General features: G+C 41.3%; 1 protein-coding gene across 2 annotated transcripts in view; it reads right to left on the bottom strand.

The window, feature by feature from the left end:
* Positions 1–24,293, bottom strand: part of ADAMTS2 (ADAM metallopeptidase with thrombospondin type 1 motif 2) — a 330,178-nt gene that overhangs the window by 158,387 nt on the left and 147,498 nt on the right. For both annotated transcript variants that reach the window (XM_020782724.3, XM_072990085.2), the window contains exon 3: positions 23,846–24,002. In XM_020782724.3, coding sequence (XP_020638383.3) covers positions 23,846–24,002 — 157 coding nt within the window. The remainder of the gene's footprint in view (positions 1–23,845; positions 24,003–24,293) is intronic.

Below are 24,293 nucleotides of genomic sequence, written 5' to 3'. Positions count from 1 at the left end.
AAGAGCCTCTGTGAAGCCTGGTCCAATTTAGAGGCCCCTCACCCTTGGATCCATCTCAGGAGGAGCAATTATAGTGTCAGCACATTATCCATAAAGTGTGATCTAGGCAACCAGTTGCTCCATGGTCAAAAAAAATCCAGCTCACAGCCTATGAGTGACAAGCAACAACTAATATGGCAATACTGCTCTAACCTGTGTTAGAAAAAGATGAGAATTTAATTTAATGCTGAAATGAACATTTCTGATTAGGCCTTATTCTACTTCCTTGCATAAATTTGCCACTGAATAGTAGCAAAAATTTGAGGCCTCCTGAAGATGAGCCCCAGTTGCCCTCCTGTTCTCCCCTCAGGCACTGGTGATGTACATCTTGTGCCATTTCCCTTTTACGTGATCATCCATTGCACCCAACGCACCGAATTGCCACAGTAGTACTACAGTCAGAACTCTGCTCACAGTCAGTGTTCAATCCCAGCAGATTCTGGCAGCCAGCTCGAGGTTCACTTAGCCTTCCATCCTTCCAGAGTTGGTAATGAGAAGCCCCAGTTCACTGGGTTGGGGGGCGATGTATAGCCTGTGTAATTGAATTATAAACTGCCCAGAGAGTGCTTTAAGCACCATAGGGCCGTACATAAGGAACATATGTTTTGCTTTGCAACAAACTATCTGACCTATGTGGCTTTGTATTCCAAAAGAGGGGAATGACTGAGACGGAAGAGGAACAGCATCCCACCCTCTGCTGCTGAGGCAGTTGCCTCATTCTGCCTCAGCAAACAAACCAGGGCTGCATCTGGGTAACCCACAAGCAAGACACTGTGGCCTCACTATAACAATATGCAGTAGCATGTAGCCTCCAAACAAGTAGCTTTGTGTAGAAAGCATTGCTAACAGCCACTGGCAGACATTCTCTACATATAGCTGCATAATCTCATTGTACGACTATCTCAACCAGTGGCCATCACCCTGTTTCATAGGAAATTCTATAAATTTATTCAGCGCTAGAAGAAAAAGCACTCTCTTTTATTTCACAACAGGGTAGGGCCATCATTCTAGAACAGCCTTACCCAACCTGGTATTTTTTGAACTCGACTGCTGGCCATGTGGCTTGAGACTGAGGTCCAAGATAGCTCGACGGCACCAGCTAGGAAGGCAAAGCCTACTCTGTTAAGAGCAACCAAAAGATAGCAAATGATCAGCAGGCTGCTTCTAGTCTGTCCTAACACTTCAGTGGGCTGGATATTCAGTAAAAGGGGGAGACAGATCAAGGAAAGCTAGCTTATTGCTGAAGCCATAAAATCTGCCCTGCTCACAGTCTTAAAATGGAGCTAATCACACACCTGCAGCACACTCCTCACCCAGAGTTAGGCTGTGACTACACAATCAAACACTGCAGGAATTGCACCAGTTATAAAACAGAATGGATCAAATGATGCAAAGACCCACTCAAATCAGTCCAGACCTTTTTTGCTCCCAAGGTGGATTTTCCTCTCTGTTGCTGTGGGCTTCTGTACCTCTTTTTTAAAGCTAGAACAATTCAAACAGACTCTTCCCTGTGTCCTCAGTTGTTTCATTCTCCAAAAGGACTGGAGGCATGACTGTGAGTGTTATTACAGTAACATACTGAGTTGGGCAAGATGTTTGGACAGGAGAAACACCCACCCCTGCGGTCTTTCTCCCTAATCGCTCTCAAGTATTTTTTAAAAAACAAACTACAGGGCTTAGCACTAGATCACCTTATTCTGCATTGATATACCAGTTTAGCACTAGATCACCTCTGCACAGAAAAAAAGGACAAAAAAATTTGGTATGTACTAGAATGTACTCCGATGAACTATAGTGACTTTGTTCCTGTCATATATGTCAATGGTGTTTGTGCATTGTGAAGGATTTCGGAAAACTGTTCCTTTTTTCTAGCACCATGCAATATTTTAAGCAGGCCACCAACTTTAAAATGAACCTTAAAAAGGGAGCCAGCAATTAGTAGAGGACGAGAGTTGGGCTGTGACACAAATCAAACCACATCAAACTGAAGGGCCATTGTAGACACTGGAATCAAAACAACCCCATGTGATAATTTAATCTGAACAGTAATGTAAATTAGCCTGTGAATCAAGCTGCAGTGAAGTGTAATCACAGCCTCAGTATCTGAATGGGTTCATAAAAAGATGGGTGGTCCTTCAGAGGGTAAGTCCGCAAGCCACTGACAGCTTCCAAGTTTAAAACCCACACATTCAACTGGGTCCAGAAAGCAACTGGTAATCAGACAGGTTTGCAAAAGGCATGAATATCTAACTATGAACAAAAAAAGGCATTCCGGTTCACACAAAAGAAGTGGAACTCTTACACAGTTAAATCTTAGTAGTAAGTCAGATAATTGAGAATGGAGTCCTCATCACATCACATATATCTCCTCCTGCCCCTAACCACCTTTGCTAGATTAGAAGCAATACAGTGAGAAACAAGCTCATTTTGTCCAACTGAAAAAAGCTGCAGTTACCTTCTGAAGTTATGACATGTGCATAGCTCCATGGATTTACATCCCATTCATTTTAATATCAGATCTGGAAAAAGCATGGCAATTCCCTCAGAACTTGCAACCTCATGTGTGAAACTGGGCCCATGTTGACCCTTTTCCATTGAAACAGAGCACTGCCAAGCCTGGAGATCCAACCCCAGCATTATTTTATTGAGAAACCGCTGGTAAAGTCACACATGCTCAATGAGGACGAGTCCAACCCCAACAACAATTGTATGACATCTACTAAGTCATGTTATCTACTAAGTCATGCTGACCACAGCATCCTTTTTCCTTTCCATTTGCTTAATTGGAACCTATAAAGATTTTTATTTGGAACATAAGTGTTTAAAGGCAGTATTTAATGCTTCCATGGTTTTTGAAATAGCAATATAAGGGGGAGGGGGGGAGAGACCTAAAAATGACTTTTGTTTAGTAACTACATGAAGAAAAACAGAAATCGCTAGTAACTAACAGTTGAACAAGGATACAAAAATACAGATTTGACAAACAGACTATAATTTGTTTCCACAGTTATGTGACATATACTTGAAAAAATGAAAGTTAATGGTTACTGGGGTGTGGGAGTGAGGAACCATATGCTGTGCTGAAAAGGCTACATATATGGGTGCATAAAATTAAATAACTTTATGGCATCCCAATGTGTCCTATGCTTTTTTTTTTCAAAATCCTGGAAGTCCGCTACATAATAAATCATTATTTTCTTTCATAATCAAAAGGACTATGAATTGGTTCAATGCCCAGTTTTGGTATAGAAAAGAGATGAGGAACATATGGCCACCAAACGTTGGACTGCAACTCACATCATCCTTCACCACTGGCTATACACTACTTTGAGGTTGACAGGAGTTTTATTCCAGTGACAAGTGGAAGCCACACATTCATTAATAACGGCATTTAAACAAGATTGTTGTATTCTCCACAGAATTGGGTCTTCCACTGCTCATTGTTACTTCTGCTGCCTTATCATGTATTTTCTCCCAAGGTAGGTGCCTCACTGCTCTTACCCTCATGTGTACATTTCTAGAACAATATAGTATTGTGTGGAAAGATATGAAATTAGCTGCACAACCACAATGGAAGCAGTTGAAGGGGCACCTTTTGCAAAAGGATGGGAGGGGAAAAAAAGAATCTGTGGATGGTACTGTGATGATGTAGACAGTTGGGGTGTGAAGTTTAGGAACTGCAGGGACACCTGCCCCCTGATCTGTCTGTCCCCCGAATGCCCCCAACCTTTTTTTTTTATTTGAATAAATGAGTTTAGTGCTGATTCATTACTTGAACATCTTAGTTTAGCACTAGATCACCTTGACATCGGGGGCGCGGGGAGTGGACTCAAAATACAATGAAATAGAAACATTCCTCAACAATACACAGAAAACTACACATGTTTATTTATTTATTTATTTATTTTATTTATATCCCGCCTATCTAGTCGCGAAGGACTACTCTAGGCGGCTTACAACAAAGTTAAAATACAATAAAAATAAAACAACAAATTACAAAACAGGTAAAAGTAAAAAGACAATAAAAATACAGTATGTGTATTTCTGTGTTCATCATGAAGAACTTGGGAAAGCTGCCACCTTTTCCCTAGCGATGTGCAACCCTTTAAAAACCATGATGCTTGACAGCAACCATAAAAGGATCAGCAGAGGTGGGAACAGAGAGAGGAAGGAAGGGGGCTGTGGGCTGAAATGCCACTCACACCATATCTGTGAGTCTGAACCAACCTGCAGCCTCTTACATGATCTGAAACAAAAAGCTGCAAATCAAACCTCAGCCAAGTCGAGTTACTCCAACTTGGCTTGCCAGTGTAGACACAGCCTTATGTAGGAGGCAGGAATAGGCAGAAGCCTCTTACGTCCATAGAAATCTCCTTGTGCCAGTGGAGCCACCTTCTGCTGTCTTTTATTAGGGATCTGCCAGCAGGAGGTTCTGCCATCCAAACAGTTCTGCTGGTTGAGATCTATTGGCAGAAGAATCAACAGTTAAGCCAACAAGAGGTAGAACAAAAGAGAAGCTGTGTTGTGCCGGACTCAAACCTTCTCCAGACCATGGGCAAAGCCACTATTTCAGCAACAAGTCTGGCCAGGGAACAGTAAACCCTAAGCAGTTGCGAACATCCCTAGGCTGGGGGAGATTTAGATTAATCACACTTTGTGCTGGTTTAGTGTCGGCTCAGTTGCCCCTCAGCCATCTTGGCTAGCTGCAATTATGTTTTTATTCAGATGAGGCTTGCTGAAGGGCCAGGCAGATTTCGGATTATATGCAAGGATGGCAGGACAAAAGAAACACACATAATGTTTGATTCTCCATTTTTAAAATACATAAAATACCACAAGGATATCTGCCTGCAGCGATGGAAAGAAAAGCTAAATTCCTTGTTCTCATTTGATTTAGGATGTCTTGACATGATGACACCTCAAAAGGGAACCTCTAAAAACCAAGATAATTCTTGCCCCCAGCCAAAAAGGAGACAAAAAAAAACCTCTCTCCTCCTCTTGCCTCTCTGTAACTTATATAAAATGCCTGTAGTGCCATTCCCTTTAGCAAGCGAAACCCTCCAACAGCCTGCAGAGAAGGATGGGCTGATTATTAAGAAAGATGCCGACACCTTCTCTAGTGCTTCCAATTTTTAAACAAAGCAGTCAATATCCCAATTTGGGGCAATATGTGGAATATATTCCACATACTGCTTAATTTGCACAAAAATAATAAGTTTTGCACATGACTTTGTTCTTGCTCTTGCAAGAACTCTAGCAGGAGTACCAGGAAATTCTTCGCCATCTTCTCTGGTGAGAAGAATGCAGTTTCTCATCCTCACCCACCAGGATGAGACAAACGGATATTTCCATCTATGGGAAGTCAAGTCTGACTTCCACCACTGTGCTTGTTGGTTCTAATTACAGGTTATTTATGACACCTGTCTCTGCCCTTATAAATGCATAAGAAAACAAATCCCCAAACACTTCCAGTTCCATCCCCAGTCAATGCCACAAGACCCAGTTTGGAGTTAGTAAAAAAAAAATATGAAAGAAACATATGGAACTTCAAATCCATTTTACTAGCAAAAAGTTTTATCAGCAGCAAAACCTTAGATTGAGGTTTTCCTCTCCCTAAGTCAATGGAATCAGCTGAATTTGTAGTCAAGTCCTTCAACTTCCTTCTGTATGTGGTTCTGTCAACAGCACTGACCCTGCCATCGTCACTACCAATAACCCTTTCCAGCTGGGCACAGACATTGACAGCACATCAAAAAGATCTTTTCTAGGCTGAACTCCAAACAGCATATCCTGTACAAACAAACACACAGCTGAGAATACTCAGAAACAGCTGGAATATCTTATTAATTTTTCTATCACTTAAAACCATGCACGTGGCTTTTACAAAGTAGGCAGTAGAAGAAAGCACGACAAGAGAACTTAAGGATTCCCTCGAGGATTTAAAGCTCTGTGTGTATCGATTTGTTTTGTCTAACAACTCATTGTTTATTAGAACATGAGACTAATGGCAATAACAAAAATAAAAAAACAAAAACAAAACAAAAACACCCATATGCCAATAAAACCCAGCATTAATGTAAAATACAAAATAATAAATGCTATATACAAGCAGTATTTACACCCCTGTAAGAGTACCAGTAAAAATTGCTAGATTATTGTTGAAATAGTGATGAATTCTTGCTTCACACATAAACACAAAAGCTCTGAGAAATATTCCAATTGGAAAATACAATTAACTTGACTTCAGAGGGTCTTCCATTTATATATATATATTGGCTGGAAATCTGTCTAGACTCTCCACCCCACATCGTCTCAAATACTGTAATAAATGGAGTTTGTTCCATTCTGGAAATGCTGAGAATCTGCTAAACTGGTAAAAATATTTATAATATTGTAAATATTGCCTAGTGTTGCATAGTGAATGAACAAAAGATTCAAGTGATGTGGTAAATATCTTATCAAGCACTTGAATTATGAAGACACACATTTAGTATTTTACATCAGAGAAGCTGTAATCCTAGGAGCAGACAGCAGGATGAAAGCTCCACTGAGGGGAAGGGCTTCTTCTATTATTCCTCAAGTGATTCATTCCTTCTTTTTTACTGAGAAAGGGATCGCACTGAAAGATGGATACAGCAGCACCAATCACTATCAAAACAATGAGATGCAAAAATATTATTTCTTACCACTGCTTTGCACTGGGGCAGACGTTTGATTCACTTAGCCCTAGGACTTCTACATGCCTACAAATGTGCACTGTGCAAAGCCATAACCCCTGAGACTGCAATGTGTGTAACAGAACTTGCCGTGTGTATTTCAGTTGAACTTTTGCATCCATATTTGTGTTTCTATTTAGCTAGCAAAAAAACAACAAATATTAGGCATAGTAAGGACTTGACACTTTTATTCAGGCTTCCAAACACCATAAACGTGCAGCCACCCTGTCCCTAACATACATGTTCTATTTAGGCAACATGTATGCTATCCTCCAATATGCCTACTTAGTTGTGAGGTCCCCATTACCTTGGACCTGGATTATTGTCATTGGCAGTTTGGTTGATCTAAGCCCCAGCAGGTGTGCTCACTGGAATAGACTTACGGGCCAGAATCTTGCTGGAATTGTAGACTGTACAGCAGCAAGTGTTTAAGTGTTGCTCATGACTGAATTGCAAACTACCCAGAGAGAAAGGTTTAATCACTATGGGGCAGTATATAAACAGCATATTTTGCTTTGCTTTGGATAAAAGGAGAGGTTTACTGTTTTAATTGATTGTTATTCATGCCCTTAAAGTACTGTTGATGACAGGAGGAATGCAAATGTTTGAAATCATTAATTAAAAATAAAGCAACTGCTAGAAAAGATTCCTGCAAATGTAATCATCCAATCTACTGCCCCTCAGGCTGCATGATTAAATTGCCTGGTCCAAAGCAAAGACGGAAATGACACAATTTAATTCAAGGAAATGTATTTTCTTTTACATTGCTTCACATAAGCAGGAGTATGGTTCCTTGACCCTGTAATAAAAGTAAAAAATTATAAATTAAATAACCAATCAGATGTCTTTTTATCTTTTTTTAATTTAATGATTTGTGCATCTGGCCTCACTGTTTTAAAAGGAATAGGCCAGAAGGAGGGGAAAGGAAGATAAAGAGGATTTTTAAATTTAAATTTTGCATCGTTTAAAACCTACTTTAATACTTGACTTTGAAGTTCCAAGGGCATATTCCAGTTCCATGTTGGACAATTCCTTTGGCATCCTTACTTAAAAATTCTTAATCAAGTAAGGAGGAGCCAATGGACTGTGCCAATGGAACAAGGATTTTCTATGCATTTAAAAAAAAACACCTCTGGAAGATTTCATACATTTTATTTTAATTTGCCCTTTTTAAATAGATCCCAGAGGGATATTTTTGAAACCATTCTCAGTTAGGGAAAGTTTAAATGTTCTTGTAGGCAGTGTTTGTTTGTAATACTCATGCCTATGTAACACACAAGGTGGCTCTTTTTCCCTTAGCAGCAAGAATGCTCAGAAGAAGAAAACAGCATAAATTCTTGTAAATTGCCCCTAGAACAAGGATGGGGGGGCATGATTGCCCTTTGCTGCAGCCACAAGCCATACATGCATGGATGGATAGAGATTTAAATCCTGATTCTTTTAAATACTTTTTTCACGTCAACTGTCTACCCATACTTGAAAACAGGGTTTAAAATTTTATTATACTTTTGTAATTTGTGTCTGGATGTGGTTGCTTTGGTGTTTGGCTTGAACTATCATTTCTGAACTCTTTGATCTTTTGAAATAATCAAATGCTAAAACATGGTTCTAGTTCCCAATTGGCCAGAAGAGCTATGAGTATTTTAGCTGTACTAAACCCCCAGTCACATTGTCCCTGGGAAAGGTACCCTGAGGTCACAGGAATGACCTCACGGTGAGTGTGGGAAGAGAGATCCAGCTTCGGAGGACTAAGCCAAAATAAAGTGGTGGCTTCTGTCTATTAACGGGAAGTATTCACAAATATGTACATAAGAAAAAAGATCCTGAAAGTAACAACACCAAAGTTGTGTGGGGGCCCCCCAGCTGCTCCAGAGACTTTCTTGACCCTTCAATGTGCACATCCTATCATGTAGGTCATGAGGGAAGTACTTTGATCAGTAGGATCCCATCCCCAACAGTTCTCCTGAAATTGGGGAAAGATACAGTACACCAGTCATAAGGATGAGAAACATACACTCCTCTGCCTTGGCAACAAATATGAAGGAAACAACACAACTAAAAGAGAAACTCGAAAGTAGAGGGAAAAGTTTGTTTGTTTTTCACCCTATTACTTTACTTAACATAAGACTGTAGATAGAACAATGACTCAGCTTCAGGGACTCTAACTCATGAACCCAGATTTTGCTGCTAGATCTGCTTTCAAGTCCTTGCTAGGCCATGCTGTACATTAAGAAATTTACACTCTGGTGTTTGTAGATATTTATTCATTTAAAACATTTCTGTCATGCACTTCCTGAAAGCACAGAGGCTTTTAACAACTGGAACAATACACATTGAAAGACAGTGATACATAAAAAAAGAAGATCAAAACACTGAAAGCAAAATCAAGGTCAAACATAAACAATACTACATTCCACCAGAAGATTATGCTTTAGCTTGACTCCTAATAGCAGGCAATGACATGCATTGAACAGCTTTGTATGAAGTGCCTTTGAAACACATAGAATTGTCACTTCCTAGACAGTGTACTTTGAATTTCATGGGGATGGGCTCTAAATGGAAGGTTTCTCTTAACAGTCTTAATAGGCAATAGGACCCATAATGCTTAGGTGGTGTCAGAAACTAAAATTATCATTCCATTCAATAATGTAACTACATTGTCTCAGTATCTTTGATCAGGAGAGAAAGAGAATCATGTGGGCTTCATTCTCATTAACTGCTCAAAGATTATTAGAACACCACTCAATAGTCTACCAGTGATGATTCACCTTCAATACTATTTCATTTTACTACGGGATTACAAAAAATTAGATAATTTCTTATACTTTCTCCACCTTGGATTTATGATATATGCTTGTTGGTTTTATTGTTTTTTAAATTTGTAAACCACCCAGAGTAGACTTTTGGTCTAGATGGGCGGGATAGAAATCCAATCAAGCAAGCAAGCAAGCAAGCAATGTATCTCATCTTGAAATCCAATTTCTATGTTCATACTGAATACCAAATGCAAGAATGCCTGTCTCTACCATGCACTTTGTGCAGGAAATGTCATTAAACTGCACTGAAATCCTGGATTTACAATGCTATCATTATGTGAGCACATGGCATATAGATGACAACATATGAATATATTTTTAGAGATTTTGAGCCTTTTATAGAAGTTTGGGCATAGACTTTTTCTTCTTTGGGGGGATATTATTAAGCTTCTATGTATTTCTATTATATTTCTTTCTTAGTTGTTTTTTTGTTCTTAAATTTTAACTAAAATATATGGTGAAAAAATTACAGCAAGGCAGGGATATACTGCAACATTTTGATGCATCTGGCCCCATTTCATTTCCATATACTTAATTATAACACTTGCAGTACAGCTCATTGAGTGTGCAGCTCCACAGATACACATGAACAGGATGTTGGGAGGCAGAACATGTTTTGTATCACTAATATATAGAGGCAATATGAGATGAGAAAGCAGTTTTGCAAGTGGGGTCTTGACTTGAGAACTTAATCCGTATTGGAAGGCGGTTCTCAAGTCAAAAAGTCTGTAAATTAAGTCTCCATTGACCTACAGTGCATTGAAACCCGATTAATCCCGTAACAGGCCGTTTTTGTTCCATTTTAGTTTTTTTCTGGTCTGTAAGTCAAATCTCAGTCTGCAAGTCAAACCTAAATTTTGCGGCCAGAGAAGTCTGTAACTCAAAAAGTGTGTAAGTCAAGCTGTCTGTAAGTCAAGGGTCCACTGTAACAGGTTATAAAACATTTTCTCTCCAGAGATATTACTCCAGCAGACCTTTGTAACTGAAGAATGACACTTGCGAATGAATTATTAACCTCTCAGTGACCAATACAACAAAATGAAAGCAAGCTAATTCACATCTTGCAGGACTAAGGAATGTCAACTTAAGATAAACAGGTGACTTTAACCTCTTAAGGGTGCTCCTTTTCTAATTATAATTATAAGTTAGCTGTACTGCCCAGGCTCTTCCTTTCTTGGGACATCTCAGGCTGTTTTAAGGGGGGAGAAGAAATCATATCATCCCTCCCATACTATGACGGAACTTTTATTAAAGTTTACTTAGCAACAACGTAACATGCTGATTAGACGGATGAACACCGAAGGACAACCAATCAAGATTCACCAGATGAGCAGTTAGAGATGGGCCATTAGAGGAGAGCAGTTAGGAAAGAGTGGCTAAGAGAGATGTTGCTACATTTAGAGAGATTGTTAAAGAACTGAAAAAAGTAGTTAAATTGTAACTATAGAAAAGAGATGAAGGTTTTGAGGAAGATTCAGAATGTAACAACTTTGTATCAGAAAATGATAAAAGTCTAACATGGAAAGGTATACAGTAAATTTAAACTTTACATTTAAGAATGTGCCTTGTAACCATTAAGTTTTTAAAATAAAGAACTCATTCTTGTTTCAATTTAAAACCATTATGACTCAATCAATTTGGGGCTTAAGGTTAGCCCAAGGAAAAGAAGAGACAAGTCAAAACATAATTAGCTGGGTTCGGTTAGTCACACATATGATACTGGCTCACCTACATATAGGAATACAAGAACAAGAACAAGAACAGCAATAACAATGGCCAAATGCTAAACAATGCTGACCAGATGGGCGAGATACAAATCAAATCAAATCAAATCAAATCAATCAGTCAATCAATCAATCAATCAATCAGCAGTATCTTTTGGCACTACTCTCAAGCTACCCCGAGTTCTCTGTCCTTGAAAGTTAGTCTCCAGCCCTGGTGGAAGGCTTTACATGTGAAATGAGTTCCCTTCGTGCACAGAGTTAAGGGGCAGGTAAGGCTAGAAAGAGTTGCCCTACAGCAACAAGAAAAAAAAGATCTTAGGGCTCCACATCCTCATCAATAAATACAGCTTTCCCCCGCCCAAGAAGATGTTATGAGAAATCATTGGACGGTGATCCAGGATGACTGAAATGAGACAATATAAACTCTTAACTTTAATGACTTTGGGCCTCAAATCCAGAAATGTGAACACATGTTTGTAATATTTCTTTTATCTAATGAAACCAAGCTCAGATTTCAGTCTAAATCTAATGGTATAAACATTACAGACCAAATAGAAAACAGTGTGGAAACATGCAGGTTTTTTTTTTAAAAGTTCAGACATAAACAGGTTGCATAAATGTGCGTTTATAAATATTCCTGCTTTCAGCCCTTGCTCTGTGATTCTCAATAAATTATATCTGCTCTCCCTTTCCTTTGTTCACAAGAAACATTTGAAGCTGTCCACTGAAAGTATGAGATGTGGTTCCAAACCGGGTTCTAGACCAGCCCAACCACAGGCCATAAGAGTAAAAATGTCATGTCACCTCTTCTCTATGTCCTAAATAATCTGGATGCTCTATATGAAGATCTGACAAAATGCTCACCAAAGCACACCTGTACAATACTCCATTTGCAAGACTACAATACACTTTTAATTGCAAAATATATCTAAGTTTATTTAAGTTTTATTGGTTTTTTTAAAAGAAGGAAGAAATAAGATCACCACAAATTGGTTTTAAAGGCAAAGCATGCACAGAAGAAAAAACAAACTGAACAGCCATAGGATCAATCCACCATACCATATTATCTGAACTATGAAAACAGACCAACTAAAGTTTAGTGATAAAACAGCTTTGAAGCTTTTGTTTGTTTGTTTGTTTGTTTATAGGAAAAGAAGCTTCATCAGCCACCTTGGCAGTTAGCAATACAGTGGTGCCTCGACTTATGTTCATCCTTACTTACGAGCATTTCAAGTTACGACCAGCTCCGGCTGCAAAATTTTGCTTCGACTTGTGGCCGGAGTATCAAGTTACACTCAGGAAAAGGCGGTGGGAAAGGGGGGAAATTCAAACAGTTGGTGGTAAAGAGGCTGCTTCTTTGTAGCTCTTTCGCCCCAATGGTTAGGGAAACAGATGCAGCGGCGGGGGGAGGTGGCGGCAGAGGTGTTACCGCACCTGATGCTGGGATTCCAGGCCTGGGCCTCGGAGCGGGGATGGAGGGGGCCCTAATCCTGGCTCCCGGAGGAAGGGTCCTCCTGCGCCGGCACCACCTCCTTCCTGGTGGGGCCGTGCTGTCTTTGGCCCAGTGGGGGTGGCTCCCCTTTTCCACCGGCAGGCGACTCCTGAGCAGCAGGTGGCTCGCCCGCCTGTGGCGCCCAATGCCACCTCCTGCTCGCCAGGGCGGCCACGTTGGGCCTCGGCGCTCCTCGCCACCCTCCATGGGGCCAATGCCACCACTGCTGCTAGTTCCCAGTCCCCGGCCTCAGCGGGGGGCAGATGGCCCCCCTGATCCCGGCTCCCGGAGGAAGGGTCCTTCTGGCCGAGCTAGGCAGAGCCTCTCATGGCGCTTCCCTGCCAGGAAGGAGGAAGCAGTGGTGTGGGAGGACCCTTCCTCCAGAAGCCGGGATTGGGGGGCCCTCTGCCCCCATGCTGAGGCTGAGACCGAGGACTGGGACCCAGTGGCGATAGCAGTGGCCTCGCGGAGGGTGGCAAGGAGCCAGTGCTGGAGCGGGAGGCAGCGGAGGGAGCGTCCCCAGCGGACGAGCCACCTGCTGCTCAGGAGTCACCTGCTGGCAGAGATGGGGAGCTGCCCCCACGGGTCCAAGGACAGAGCACAGCTGAGCCTGGCCCAGGCAATGTCGTTGCCATGCCAGCCCCCCCTCCACCACAATCCACCTCTCCAGACACTGGAAGGAGAGGCTCCTCCTGGCTGGGGCACTCTGGCCACTTGCCCCAGCCTTGCCCGCCACCTCGGCTGCAGCCAGGGAGTGAGTGCCATTGGAGGGGGCTTCGGACTGGTAAGGTAGGGTGTTGCTTTTTGCTTTTTAAAAACTGTTCTGGGTGGGTTTTGCAGGGTGGGTTTCAGCTGGGGGTGTTATGTTTCCATGCTCTGTTGTTGTTGTTTTTGTTGTTTTTTGTTTTGTTGTTGTTATTGTTTTGCTTTTTAAAAACTGTTCTGGGTGGCTTTTGCATGGTGGTTTGCACTGGGGGGGTTATGTTTCTCTGCCATTGTTGTTATGGTTGTTGTTGTTGCTGTTATTGTTTTTGTGATTTTTTTTGCAGCCCCAGCACCTTCCGATGGCGCTTTCTGTGTGCCTTATTTTTAGTTTGTTTTTAAAAGCCCCAGTGCCTTTGGGCTTGCTCTGTTTATTTTTGATTGTTGTTGCTTTTTAATGCACCAGTGCATTCCTATGGGGCTTGCAATGTTTATTTTTTACTTTATGGGGGTTATTTTTTTATCTTATGAAATGGATTAATTGCCTTCCAATTTATTTCTATGGGAAATGGTGCTTCAACTTACGAACATTTCAAGTTATGTCCATCTTCTGAAATGGATTATGATCGTAAATTGAGGCACCACTGTAGTGACAGCCACTGGCCTATTAATCCCTTGAGACTCATTTTCTCAGAAGTGCATAAACCTCCTCCTTCTTAAGGGAAGCTGGATCATGGCAAAAGTCACAATCCATCACCACCCTGAAAAGCTCTATGAATCTGCACCAAAAAAGGCAGATGTATTTATCATGCACATACAGGAAAGGAAGGGAGCAGAAAATATTGCCATTGCTGCCTTACTGACTGCACAATAAGCGAACTTTCATTAATCATCAGTTATGGAAAGAAAAAGGAATATTTAGTGGATTGAGGGGGAACTCTCTCTCTCTCTCTCTCTCTCTCACACACACACACACACACACACAAACACATATAAAGAGAGAGAGAGAGAGAGAGTTCAAATTTTCTAATTTCCTTTTAGAATGAAACTGACAGAATTTCTTTACCTTAGAATTGCAATTAGCCAGCCTCTGGCTAAAATATGATTGATTTCACAAAATTACAAACAAACATATGCATTGCTTTCTAAAAAGTAAAGTAAATATCTTGGAAAAATCTATCATACTTGTCAGGTCACTAGACTATGATGAAAGAGTTCTTTCTCCTAATATACATCCGAGATCTACAGGACTTGACACAATTTGAGATCACATATTTACTCTAGTAGAAAGTTGGGCCTCATACATTTAACACTAGATTTGCATGTGATTGCTTAATTTTGCTTCTTGTTGTTATGTGCCCTTAAGTTGGAATTGACTTACAACTACCCTAATAGGGCATTATTACACCAATAATCATATATACTTCATTATTGCTAGGCATTGTAGAGGACTAACAGCCAAACTTCAGTGACAACTTCAGTAGAGTGCATGCTTTGAATGCAGAAGGCCCTAAATTCAACCCCTGATGTTGAAAAGGTATCTGTATTCTGCTTCTTTGGAGAGGGGAAGGCAAGCTCTGGCAGTGGGCTCAATCATTCCTAAGTAAAGCCAGGAGAGTTAACACACTGCCAAAAAACAAATAAGAGAAAGAACATTTACTGAGAACGCTCCACCAGATAATCAGTCTCCCTACCAGATATGGTTGCGTATCAGGCCACGTTCTAAATGGTGAGGGTTAATACAGCAGAGAGACAAGAGTCAATGAAAAGGGATGTGTTGGTTTGGGCAGTTTCTCAAGTCCCTGCTTTTTTATGCATGTGCTGTCAAACCCACCAAGGATCAGCTGCAATAACTCTTCTACAAAGAGCATTATCTTGTAAGTCCCCCTTTTTTTTGCAGTGGAGCCCTGTGTTTAATTTTGCTCTTCCTATTTAGACACCATAACTTTCAGGATTGCTACTATCTCAGACCACTGCATGGCTTCTTGAATGGAAGTAGCCCCCATCCATCTTTCTTGAAGGCCCTCAGGTTCTGCCTGGGCCTCAGTCTCCACTTCTTTGCAGAGGGGAGGGCTGCTTGCTAAGAACTCCGGATTCCCATTGGAGGAGTACTAGGTTATCATTAGGTTATAATGATCAGATAGATGCTACTCTAAACAATCTGTCTGACCCCAGAGCATTTTATTCTAACACAGTGGTTCTTAACCTTTTCTTTACCATGGACCCCCTTTAAATATCTTTTGTTGCCATGGACAACCAAGACTTAACTCAAGATTTAAAGTGCATCAAATATTTATTTAAAGTGCTTCAAATATCGTGAAGTTGTCTTCATATTTGAAGAGAAGGGAAAATAAATGAATCTGTTAATGCACACACTTGTGTTATAATATCTTTATTGGAATAATTTAATAAATAATAATTATCACCATCATCCCCTCCATAGGCACAGGCCTTGTTGAGGTCGAGGGGCTTGTGTGCTTCAGTGAGGTTGAGAGCTATGCTGGTGGTAGTGTTGCTATCTGAAGGGTCTCCCAAGCCAGACAGGTCTCAGCTGAGAAGCCAGACCCTCAACCATCAATGATTATGAGATGAAATAAACAGAAATCCACGCCAGATTGGTTGTATCCCTAGTGAAGAAGGAACACGTCAGATTGCTAAACCCCCTGGGCATCTGGTGGCAAATGGGCTACAGGACTCAACAAACACTGTTGAGGAACCAGGACATGCTGCTGCAAAGCTACTGAAGCAACGTAAATGCAAAACTTGGACTCCCGCTGAAAATCAAGAAATTATGAAACGCTTTTACGAGGCCAACCCAACAGGCCTTGGTTTTTAAAAAATAATGATGGAAATGTGGAAAAGTAAACACCCAAATAGCGACATAACTGAACAACAATTAATGGAACACTATCAAGAATTTTCACACAGTATTATAAGCAGTTGTAGGTCTCATCAGAGCTACAAAATGGCAGTATTAGGAACTGCATATATACGGTGCCAATAATTGACGACAACAACAACAACAACAACAACAACTACTACTACTACTACTACTACTACTACTACTACTACTACTACTACTATTTTATTTAATAAATACATTGGATTTCGTTAAAACTTGTATCTGTTGTATAATACCAATCAATGGTTTTATAATTTTGATTGACTGTGCCTGGTTTAAATAATAATAATAATAATAATAATAATAATAATAATAATAATAATAATAATAATAATAATAATAACAACAACAACAACAACAACAACAACAACAACAACAACAACAATGTTGTTGACAACAAAAATGTTGCTGTTGTTTAGTCTTAAGTCATGTCCGACTCTTCGTGACCCCATGGACCAGAGCACGCCAGGCCCTCCCATCTTCCACTGCCTCCCGGAGTTTGGTCAAATTCATTCTGGTAGCTTCGATGATACTGTCCAACCATCTCATCCTCTGTCGTCCCCTTCTCCTCTTGCCTTCACACTTTCCCAACATCAGGGTCTTTTCCAGGGAGTCTTGATCTTCTCATGAGATGGCCAAGGTATTGGAGCCCCAGCTTCAGGACCTGTCCTTCCAATGAGCACTCAAGATTGATTTCCTTCAGAACAGATAGGTTTGTTCTCTTTACAGTCCAGGAGACTCTCAAGAATCTCCTCCAGCACCACAGTTCAAAAGCATCTATTCTTCGGTGGTCAGCCTTCTTTATGGTCCAGCTCTCACTTCCATAAATCGCTACTTGAAAAACCATAGCTTTGACTATGTGGACTTTTGTTAACAAGGTGATGCCACCAAGAGGCTGCATTTAATTAGGTTCAACCATGACAAGGGGGCCAATATCAAGTCAGCCACCCTTGGAGCACACTCTCTCTGCTCGACAGCAAAGACCAGATCCAGTATATGGCCGCCCACGTGGGTAGAGCTGTTGACTTGTTGGGTCAAGTCCAAGGAAGTCATGGTTTCCAGCAACTAATGAGCTGGGCCAGAAACTTCAGCCTCCGTGTGAATGTTGAAATACCCCAGAACCAATAGTCTGGGGGACCTCAACAGCGCAGCGGAGACAAAATCTGCCAGCTCCAGCAAGGGACTGCGGCAGATCGCAGGGAGTGCGGTATGCCAGAACAATCCCAAAACCACCCCTGACTCCAAATGACACGTGGACGGCCTCTAGACCTAGGCTTGCCACCGTAGAGAGATTAGCAGCCTCAAAGATTTCCTTATAAACAATGGCAACTCCTCCCCCCCCCCATCTGCCCAGTCTGCACTGGTGTTGGATGGCATACCCAGGTGGGCATATGAGGGAAAGAGTAGCTAAAGCCTCATCTACTCTTTCCCACCCACATCTCAATTATACTGGCCAGATCTGCCCATTCCTCCAGGATCAAAACCTGGATGAGTTGGGTTTTATTGTGGGCAGACCTGGCATTTATCAACACCAGCGACAGAGAGGGAGGCCGGCTAGGCTGGTTACCTTGGTTGGAACAGGTGGCAGCACAGCTAGAACAGGGGACAGCCTTCAAGCATCTGTTCGCTGTTCTTCTATATTTAATTGCTACTGCGCCAAGACCATATCTCCCCCAGCCTGTAATTACCCGTATATCTGAAGCACCCACACTTTAATTATTGGTAACCCAATTCCGAAGGGGCAGAGGAACCAGAGACCAAATTGCTAACATGCGCTGGATTATAGAGAAAGCCCAGAGAGTTCCAGAAAAAGATCTACTTCTGCTTCAATGACTATGCAAAAGCCTTTGTGCGGCTCACAGCAAATTATGGCAAGTTCTTAAAGAAATGGGAGTGCCTGACCACCTTATCTACCTCCTGAGAAACCTATACGTGGGACAGGAAGTAACAGTTAGAACTGGATATGGAGCAACTGATTGGTTCAAAATTGGGAAAGGAGTACGACAAGGTTGTATATTGTCTCCCTGCTTATTTAACTTATATGCAGAATACATAATGTGAAAGGCTGGACTGGAGGAATCCCAAGCCGGAATTAAGATTGCCGGAAGAAATATCAACAACCTCCGATATGCAGATGATACCATTCTGATGGCAGAAAGTGAGGAGGAATTAAGGAACCTTGTAATGAGGGTGAAAGAGGAGAGTGCAAAAAACAGTTTGAAGTTCAACATCAAAAAACTAAGATCATGGCCACTGGTCCCCTCACCTCCTGAGAAATTGAAGGGGAAGATATGGAGGCAGTGACAGATTTTACTTTCTTGGGCTCCAGATGGAGACAGCAGCCCCGAAATTAAAAGACGCCTGCTTCTTGGGAGGAAAGTGATGACAAACCTTGACAGCATCCTAAAAAGGAAAGACATCAACTTGCCAACAAAAGTCTGCATAGTCAAAGCCATGGTTTTACCTGTAGTGACGTATGGAAGTGAGAGCTGGACCATAAAGAAAGCTGACCGCCGAAGAATTGATTCTTTTGAACTGTGGTGCTGGAGGAGGCTCTTGAGAGTCCCCTGGACTGCAAAGAGAACACACTTATCAATTCTAAAGGAAATCAACCCTGAGTGCTCACTGGAAGGACAGATCCTGAAGCTGAGGCTCCAATACTTTGGCCATCGCATGAGAAGAGAAGAATCCTTGGAAAAGACCTTGATGTTGGAAAAGTGTGACGGCAAGAGGAGAAGGGGATGACAGAGGTTGAGATGGTTGGACAATGTCATCGAAGCTACCAGAATGAATTTGACACAACTCCGGGAGGCAGTGGAAGATAGGAGGGCCTGGCGTTCTCTGGTACATGGGGTCACGAAGAGTCGGACATGACTGAACAACTAAACAATGATGAACCCCTCTCCAGGCAGAGCAACTCATTAATTATCTTTAATTCTACCCCATTGCATTTTCTAAAAAAGGTGGGATAATGCATAATTATTTTTTTCTTCAAATAAAAAAGAAAGTTAATATGTGTGCACACAAATTGACTAAAGCAGTTTAAGTAACTGGTTATCAACACTGGAATCATATGCTTGCCTACTCAGAAGTACGTTCCATGCAGTTTAAGGGCAATTACTGCCAGGATACCTGATAGCCAGTGTGGTGTTCTGTATAGAGTGACAGACTAGGAATCCAAAGGCCTGGATTTGAAACCTTGCTCTGCCATGGAAGCCCACTGAAGCCACTCCTTAAATATCTCATTTACCCTGAAAGACCTCTTAAGGTCCCTATAAGTCAGTTCTGACTTGATGACACATATCAAAATAAAACTTTCAGGACAGAGTATACAAGAATTGTCTCATACATTGAGACAGTTAAAGATCAATAATAAAATATAAAATAAAAGAATTAGCAATTGTTCTGGCGGAAAAGTGGGGAAATAATCAGCTCTCTCCCCCACGTCCTTCAGCTATATATTAGTGGATAATGTCCCACTTTATTTTGCTAGATATTATTACATTCCATAACTATGCATCAGTGTTGTACTCGAACAGTTAATAATGATGCTTGTTAGGACATTCTGATGTCTACAGTCTACGATAAAAAGGAATGTGTGAGAAATACTGGACATTTTATCTCCTTTAGCCTCTTACTCCCATTAGACCACAGACAGATTGCTCTGCAAAGATGGATTTCTTTTTCTCCTTAAACCCATAAAAACATTTTGATTAAAGATGAAATTATCTCCAGCTTGACACAATCTTGCGCCATTCTATTAGCATATGTTCTCTTCAAGCACATTCCATTTCTTTAAAAGGGAATGGGTCTGGAAGACGACACTGATGTGAAAGGTTCTCTGGAGATGCCTAATGTTTTGAGGGAGCCCAAATTCTGTGGCACAGACACAACCCAGTTTCATACACTGTGGAATGCAGGGGCCAGCTGAGAACATATGGATCAGGGAAAGATACTCATCCAGGTTCTTGGCATCAGATTGCTCTGCTCAAGTATGTTCTCACCAAGTGAGGCATCTGATAGTTTCAAACCTATTCGGTTTAAGGCAGGCCTTTCTCGAGCTTTAATTTCCAAATGCTCTTCCACTACAATAACGAGATTAAACTTTGACTGTTTTTAAACCCCTGATAACTCCATAATTATCTCCATCCTTGTCAATTTAAACACTGCCAACTTCCTCTTTCTTCTCCGCTGATGTTTTGCTCATGATGGACAACATGTCCATCATGTTATCATGTTATCATGTGGATAACATGTGGATTTTATTATTCCAGTAAGAGAGGGGATAAGATTGCTTCCTTTCCCACTCCCAGTACTCCCAGTATTGGCTCTGGAATCTGAAGTTATTGTACCACTTGCTAGAGCCTAATTTCAATAGATACAGACCCTTCCTCTCACATGCCATTTCAAATCTCTGAATATTCATGATTTTAGTATTGATTCTGCCATCCTTCCCTCATTTACCACCACAACCTTCTTTTTGTACCATCTTGCCTAATGGAGAGATGTGGAGATTTTGAAAGCCTACACAAATTGGAAACTACAGTTTGGTCTACTAAAGTATCAGTATTCCATTGATACAGATGGCCCGATTTATTTTCAAATGCTTCCTTTAATAATTATAACCTCATGCTTCCTTTCAACTTAGGGGCACCTTGCAATCCAAACAGCAGGACACCCAACCTAAATGTGACAGGGTGAGGCAGGCTTCCAAACTCGGATCACAGACTGCTGGTACTTTTGCCCTTTCTCCTTACAGAAGAATGATCAAAATGTAAAAAGAAAATATAGAAAGGTGATGTTTGTGTCGCTGAAGCACAGGGAAAAATTGTACAATGTTGAGCACAGAAACGGAGGTAGCTATATTCTCCATTAACAAAAAGACATCAATTCTTCAATATGCCTATGGGGTTCTTCTTAACCATGAATGTTCACAGGCCGGTATGGCTTTAATTATTCGTGACATTTTTCAAGGGATATGGTTCATCAATTTGTCATGGACAGCCATGGACATCTTATTGCTAATTTAATTTAGAGAGCAGATTTGTTTAATCAATTGCTGAATGATTAAACGGGATGTCAGCACTTGATGGCTGGACAGCTCACTAAGTTAGGTAATAGGTTGGGAGCTTAATGCCCCATTGTGCTCCCTAAGAGAAAAGCAGACAGTGTAGCCTTTGATAAGTTCCACAGACCCAGTGTACTCTAAGAAGAAGGGAATGGTGAGCTCACATCTGAGTACTCTGTACCTGGAAAAGCCTGGAAAAGGTCACTAAAAGGCTTACAGTCACTACTTCGGACCTTTATGTTCCTCATGAGAAGGTCTTTGTGACTTCCAAGTGGGGAGCAGACAAAGGTGAGACTTATTGGCACACCTCCATCCCCACCACCCTTTTTGCCCTGCACATGTTTTCAGGTATAACAGCTGAACTGGGTAAGAGACTGGACTAGAGACGCTCTTGGTCTAATTCACCAGGACCATTCCTGCTTTCCTTGTTGAAATTTCATAGCAATTTGTAAAAACATGCTGAGATTATTTAGTGCCACAGTTGTCCTCAGACCATTTATCTTAGCTGTGAGAGAAGGAGCTTTCAGCACATTAAATTTGGTCAACTGTAGGTTTATAAACGGGAGCTAATTTTAAGTAACTCTGCAACAGATTCAGCTACCTTCTGCACCTTGTATATCCTTTCCAATCTGTTGCTTCTAAAGAGTGTTGAGAGGACACGGTACCAATGTCTGAACAATTTGTTGTTTTGTTTATATTCCAAGAATATCTTAAACAAGATTTTTAAAAGTAGTGCCATAAAGTGGGACTTATGTTCCAGACCTTTTGATTCAGAAGAAAAAAAATGTGGCAGTTAAATATTTTACTAACAATGAACTAATCTGCATAAACATATTGCTAACACATCAGTGGTTCTTAGAACAAATGACTGTATCTTAGATATGTGCTGGTTACATGGGCAACCCAACTGCATGGTACCCAGCACATTGTTCTTGGCACAAACTCAAGCCAATCAATGTTCTTTCATCACCGGCTGCACAGCTATAACAATGGACAGGTTAAGACATTCATCAGGAGCTGGTGCTGAAGCAGTGTGACGGTCGAGCACCAGAAGCCAATTTCTTCCACTGTGCAAATTGGCATAAGAGTTGCTTTCTTCACCCTAAGGCCGAGTGGGTGAAGGGTCTATTTATGCAAAATCTGCCCTCATTACCTGAGGAAATAAATCACATGAAAAGAGGATTTGTCTGATTCAATCTTTGGGGAAGATGCCATCTGGAAGTTAGCTTGCAGAATCCTCTGAGTATCATGGCCAGTGGCCATGTGCTTTCTCTCCCCTCCCCCTTAGTCTTGTGTGTGTGTTTGTCTGTGTCCTGGTAGTTGCAGTCTTAACACTATGTTTTCCAGCTCTAGATTATCATACATCTGTGCAGTAGAGGTGAGGGGCTCATGACATTTCTCTCCTACTCAAAGTCAGCATCACTCTGTTGGATAAAGTTACAAACTTAGACCTAACTGGAAGGAATCTCTGCACTCCTGTAAGGACAAGCACTTCTAAAGCATCCATGATAAACCATAATGTCACAAAGCCATTCTCCAACACGCTCCTAGGATAAAACACCTTGCCATGTCCAAACACTCTAATTACTGTGTTGTAATATCAGAACTGTATTGCACTGTCAGTCCTTAAGTCTTCCTGCAATTTGCAGCCTATTATATTACTAGGAGCAGTTTTCCATGCAGGTTGGTAAATGCTTGTTCAAACACAGTGCTATGTATGTACCACACCAATAAAACTGGCCAGAATCTACATTTACATTGCACAACTCTGCAATGAATCGTCACAACAGCACTGCAACAACTGCTTTATGATATAATTGCACACATGTGCTGCCCTTTCCCCCTGTATTTTAACCACTGCTACCTATAATCACTTTGCCATTCTTTCTTCTTATGGATGCCTCCTTATCTGGATGATCAAAAACCTAGCAGTTCCACAGGACTGTGCACTCAGTACAGTGCTGTATTTTTATTTACCACTTTTATTTTCTGACTAACAGGTGGCTCTGATCTTAAAATAATGGGTAGGATGTTCATTCAGCAGGTCCGTCAAACCTTTTCTCCTCTAGCAGAACACTTGAGGCCACTTTATAGCAAGGGTACACAGGGTAGGCAACACATGATATGCAAGGTACATACAGCCCCCTAACCATTTTTTAATCCCCCTCCATTCACTTCAATATGAATTTGATGCTGCATGACCAATTTATGACAGTGCAGCAACATTTCATCCACATGGAGAAAGCTGAAGCTCAGTAACAAGAAAGAAGAAACATCTCTCACCAAGGACACAGCAGCAGTCGTAGCTTAACAATTATATAGGCTTTGGGACATATACTTGTTTTTGAGCTTTAAACATCACTTGCGATTAACATCTCAGGCTTACCTCGATGCTGGATATCTGGGGGCTCACTGGGGAGCGTTTTCTTGGCAGCTGCTGCCCTGCGATACACCACGTGGGTCCTACCTTCCTCCTCCTCCTGTTTCCCCTTCTGAAGAGGTTCAATGAAAAACTCGTCCTTGTCGGTGCGAATCATGCCAGCCTAAAATGACAGGGCAAAGATTGAACATTTCACATTATTGCCCATACCAGAGACATTTTGAATAAGCCTCTACAGTATGCTTAAGCACACTTTAGCCCTCTCCAGAGAGCTGTTAGGATGCAGAGAGTAAGCAAGGTGAATACTTTATTAGAGCAAGAAAATACAACATCTGTGTCTCTCCACTTGACAAGGAAGGACAACAGTAAAGCATTAGACCAAAGGGATTTCTTCTGGAATCTAATTAGCAAGGGATGGGGACTATATGCAATCAGGGAATCATGATCAGGGCAC

The sequence above is a fragment of the Pogona vitticeps genome, chromosome 2 (genome assembly GCF_051106095.1).
Source record: "Pogona vitticeps strain Pit_001003342236 chromosome 2, PviZW2.1, whole genome shotgun sequence".
Classification (NCBI taxonomy): Eukaryota; Metazoa; Chordata; class Lepidosauria; order Squamata; family Agamidae; genus Pogona; species Pogona vitticeps.
Note: the sequence above shows the minus strand (reverse complement) of the source record. Positions and strands in the feature narration are given on the sequence as shown.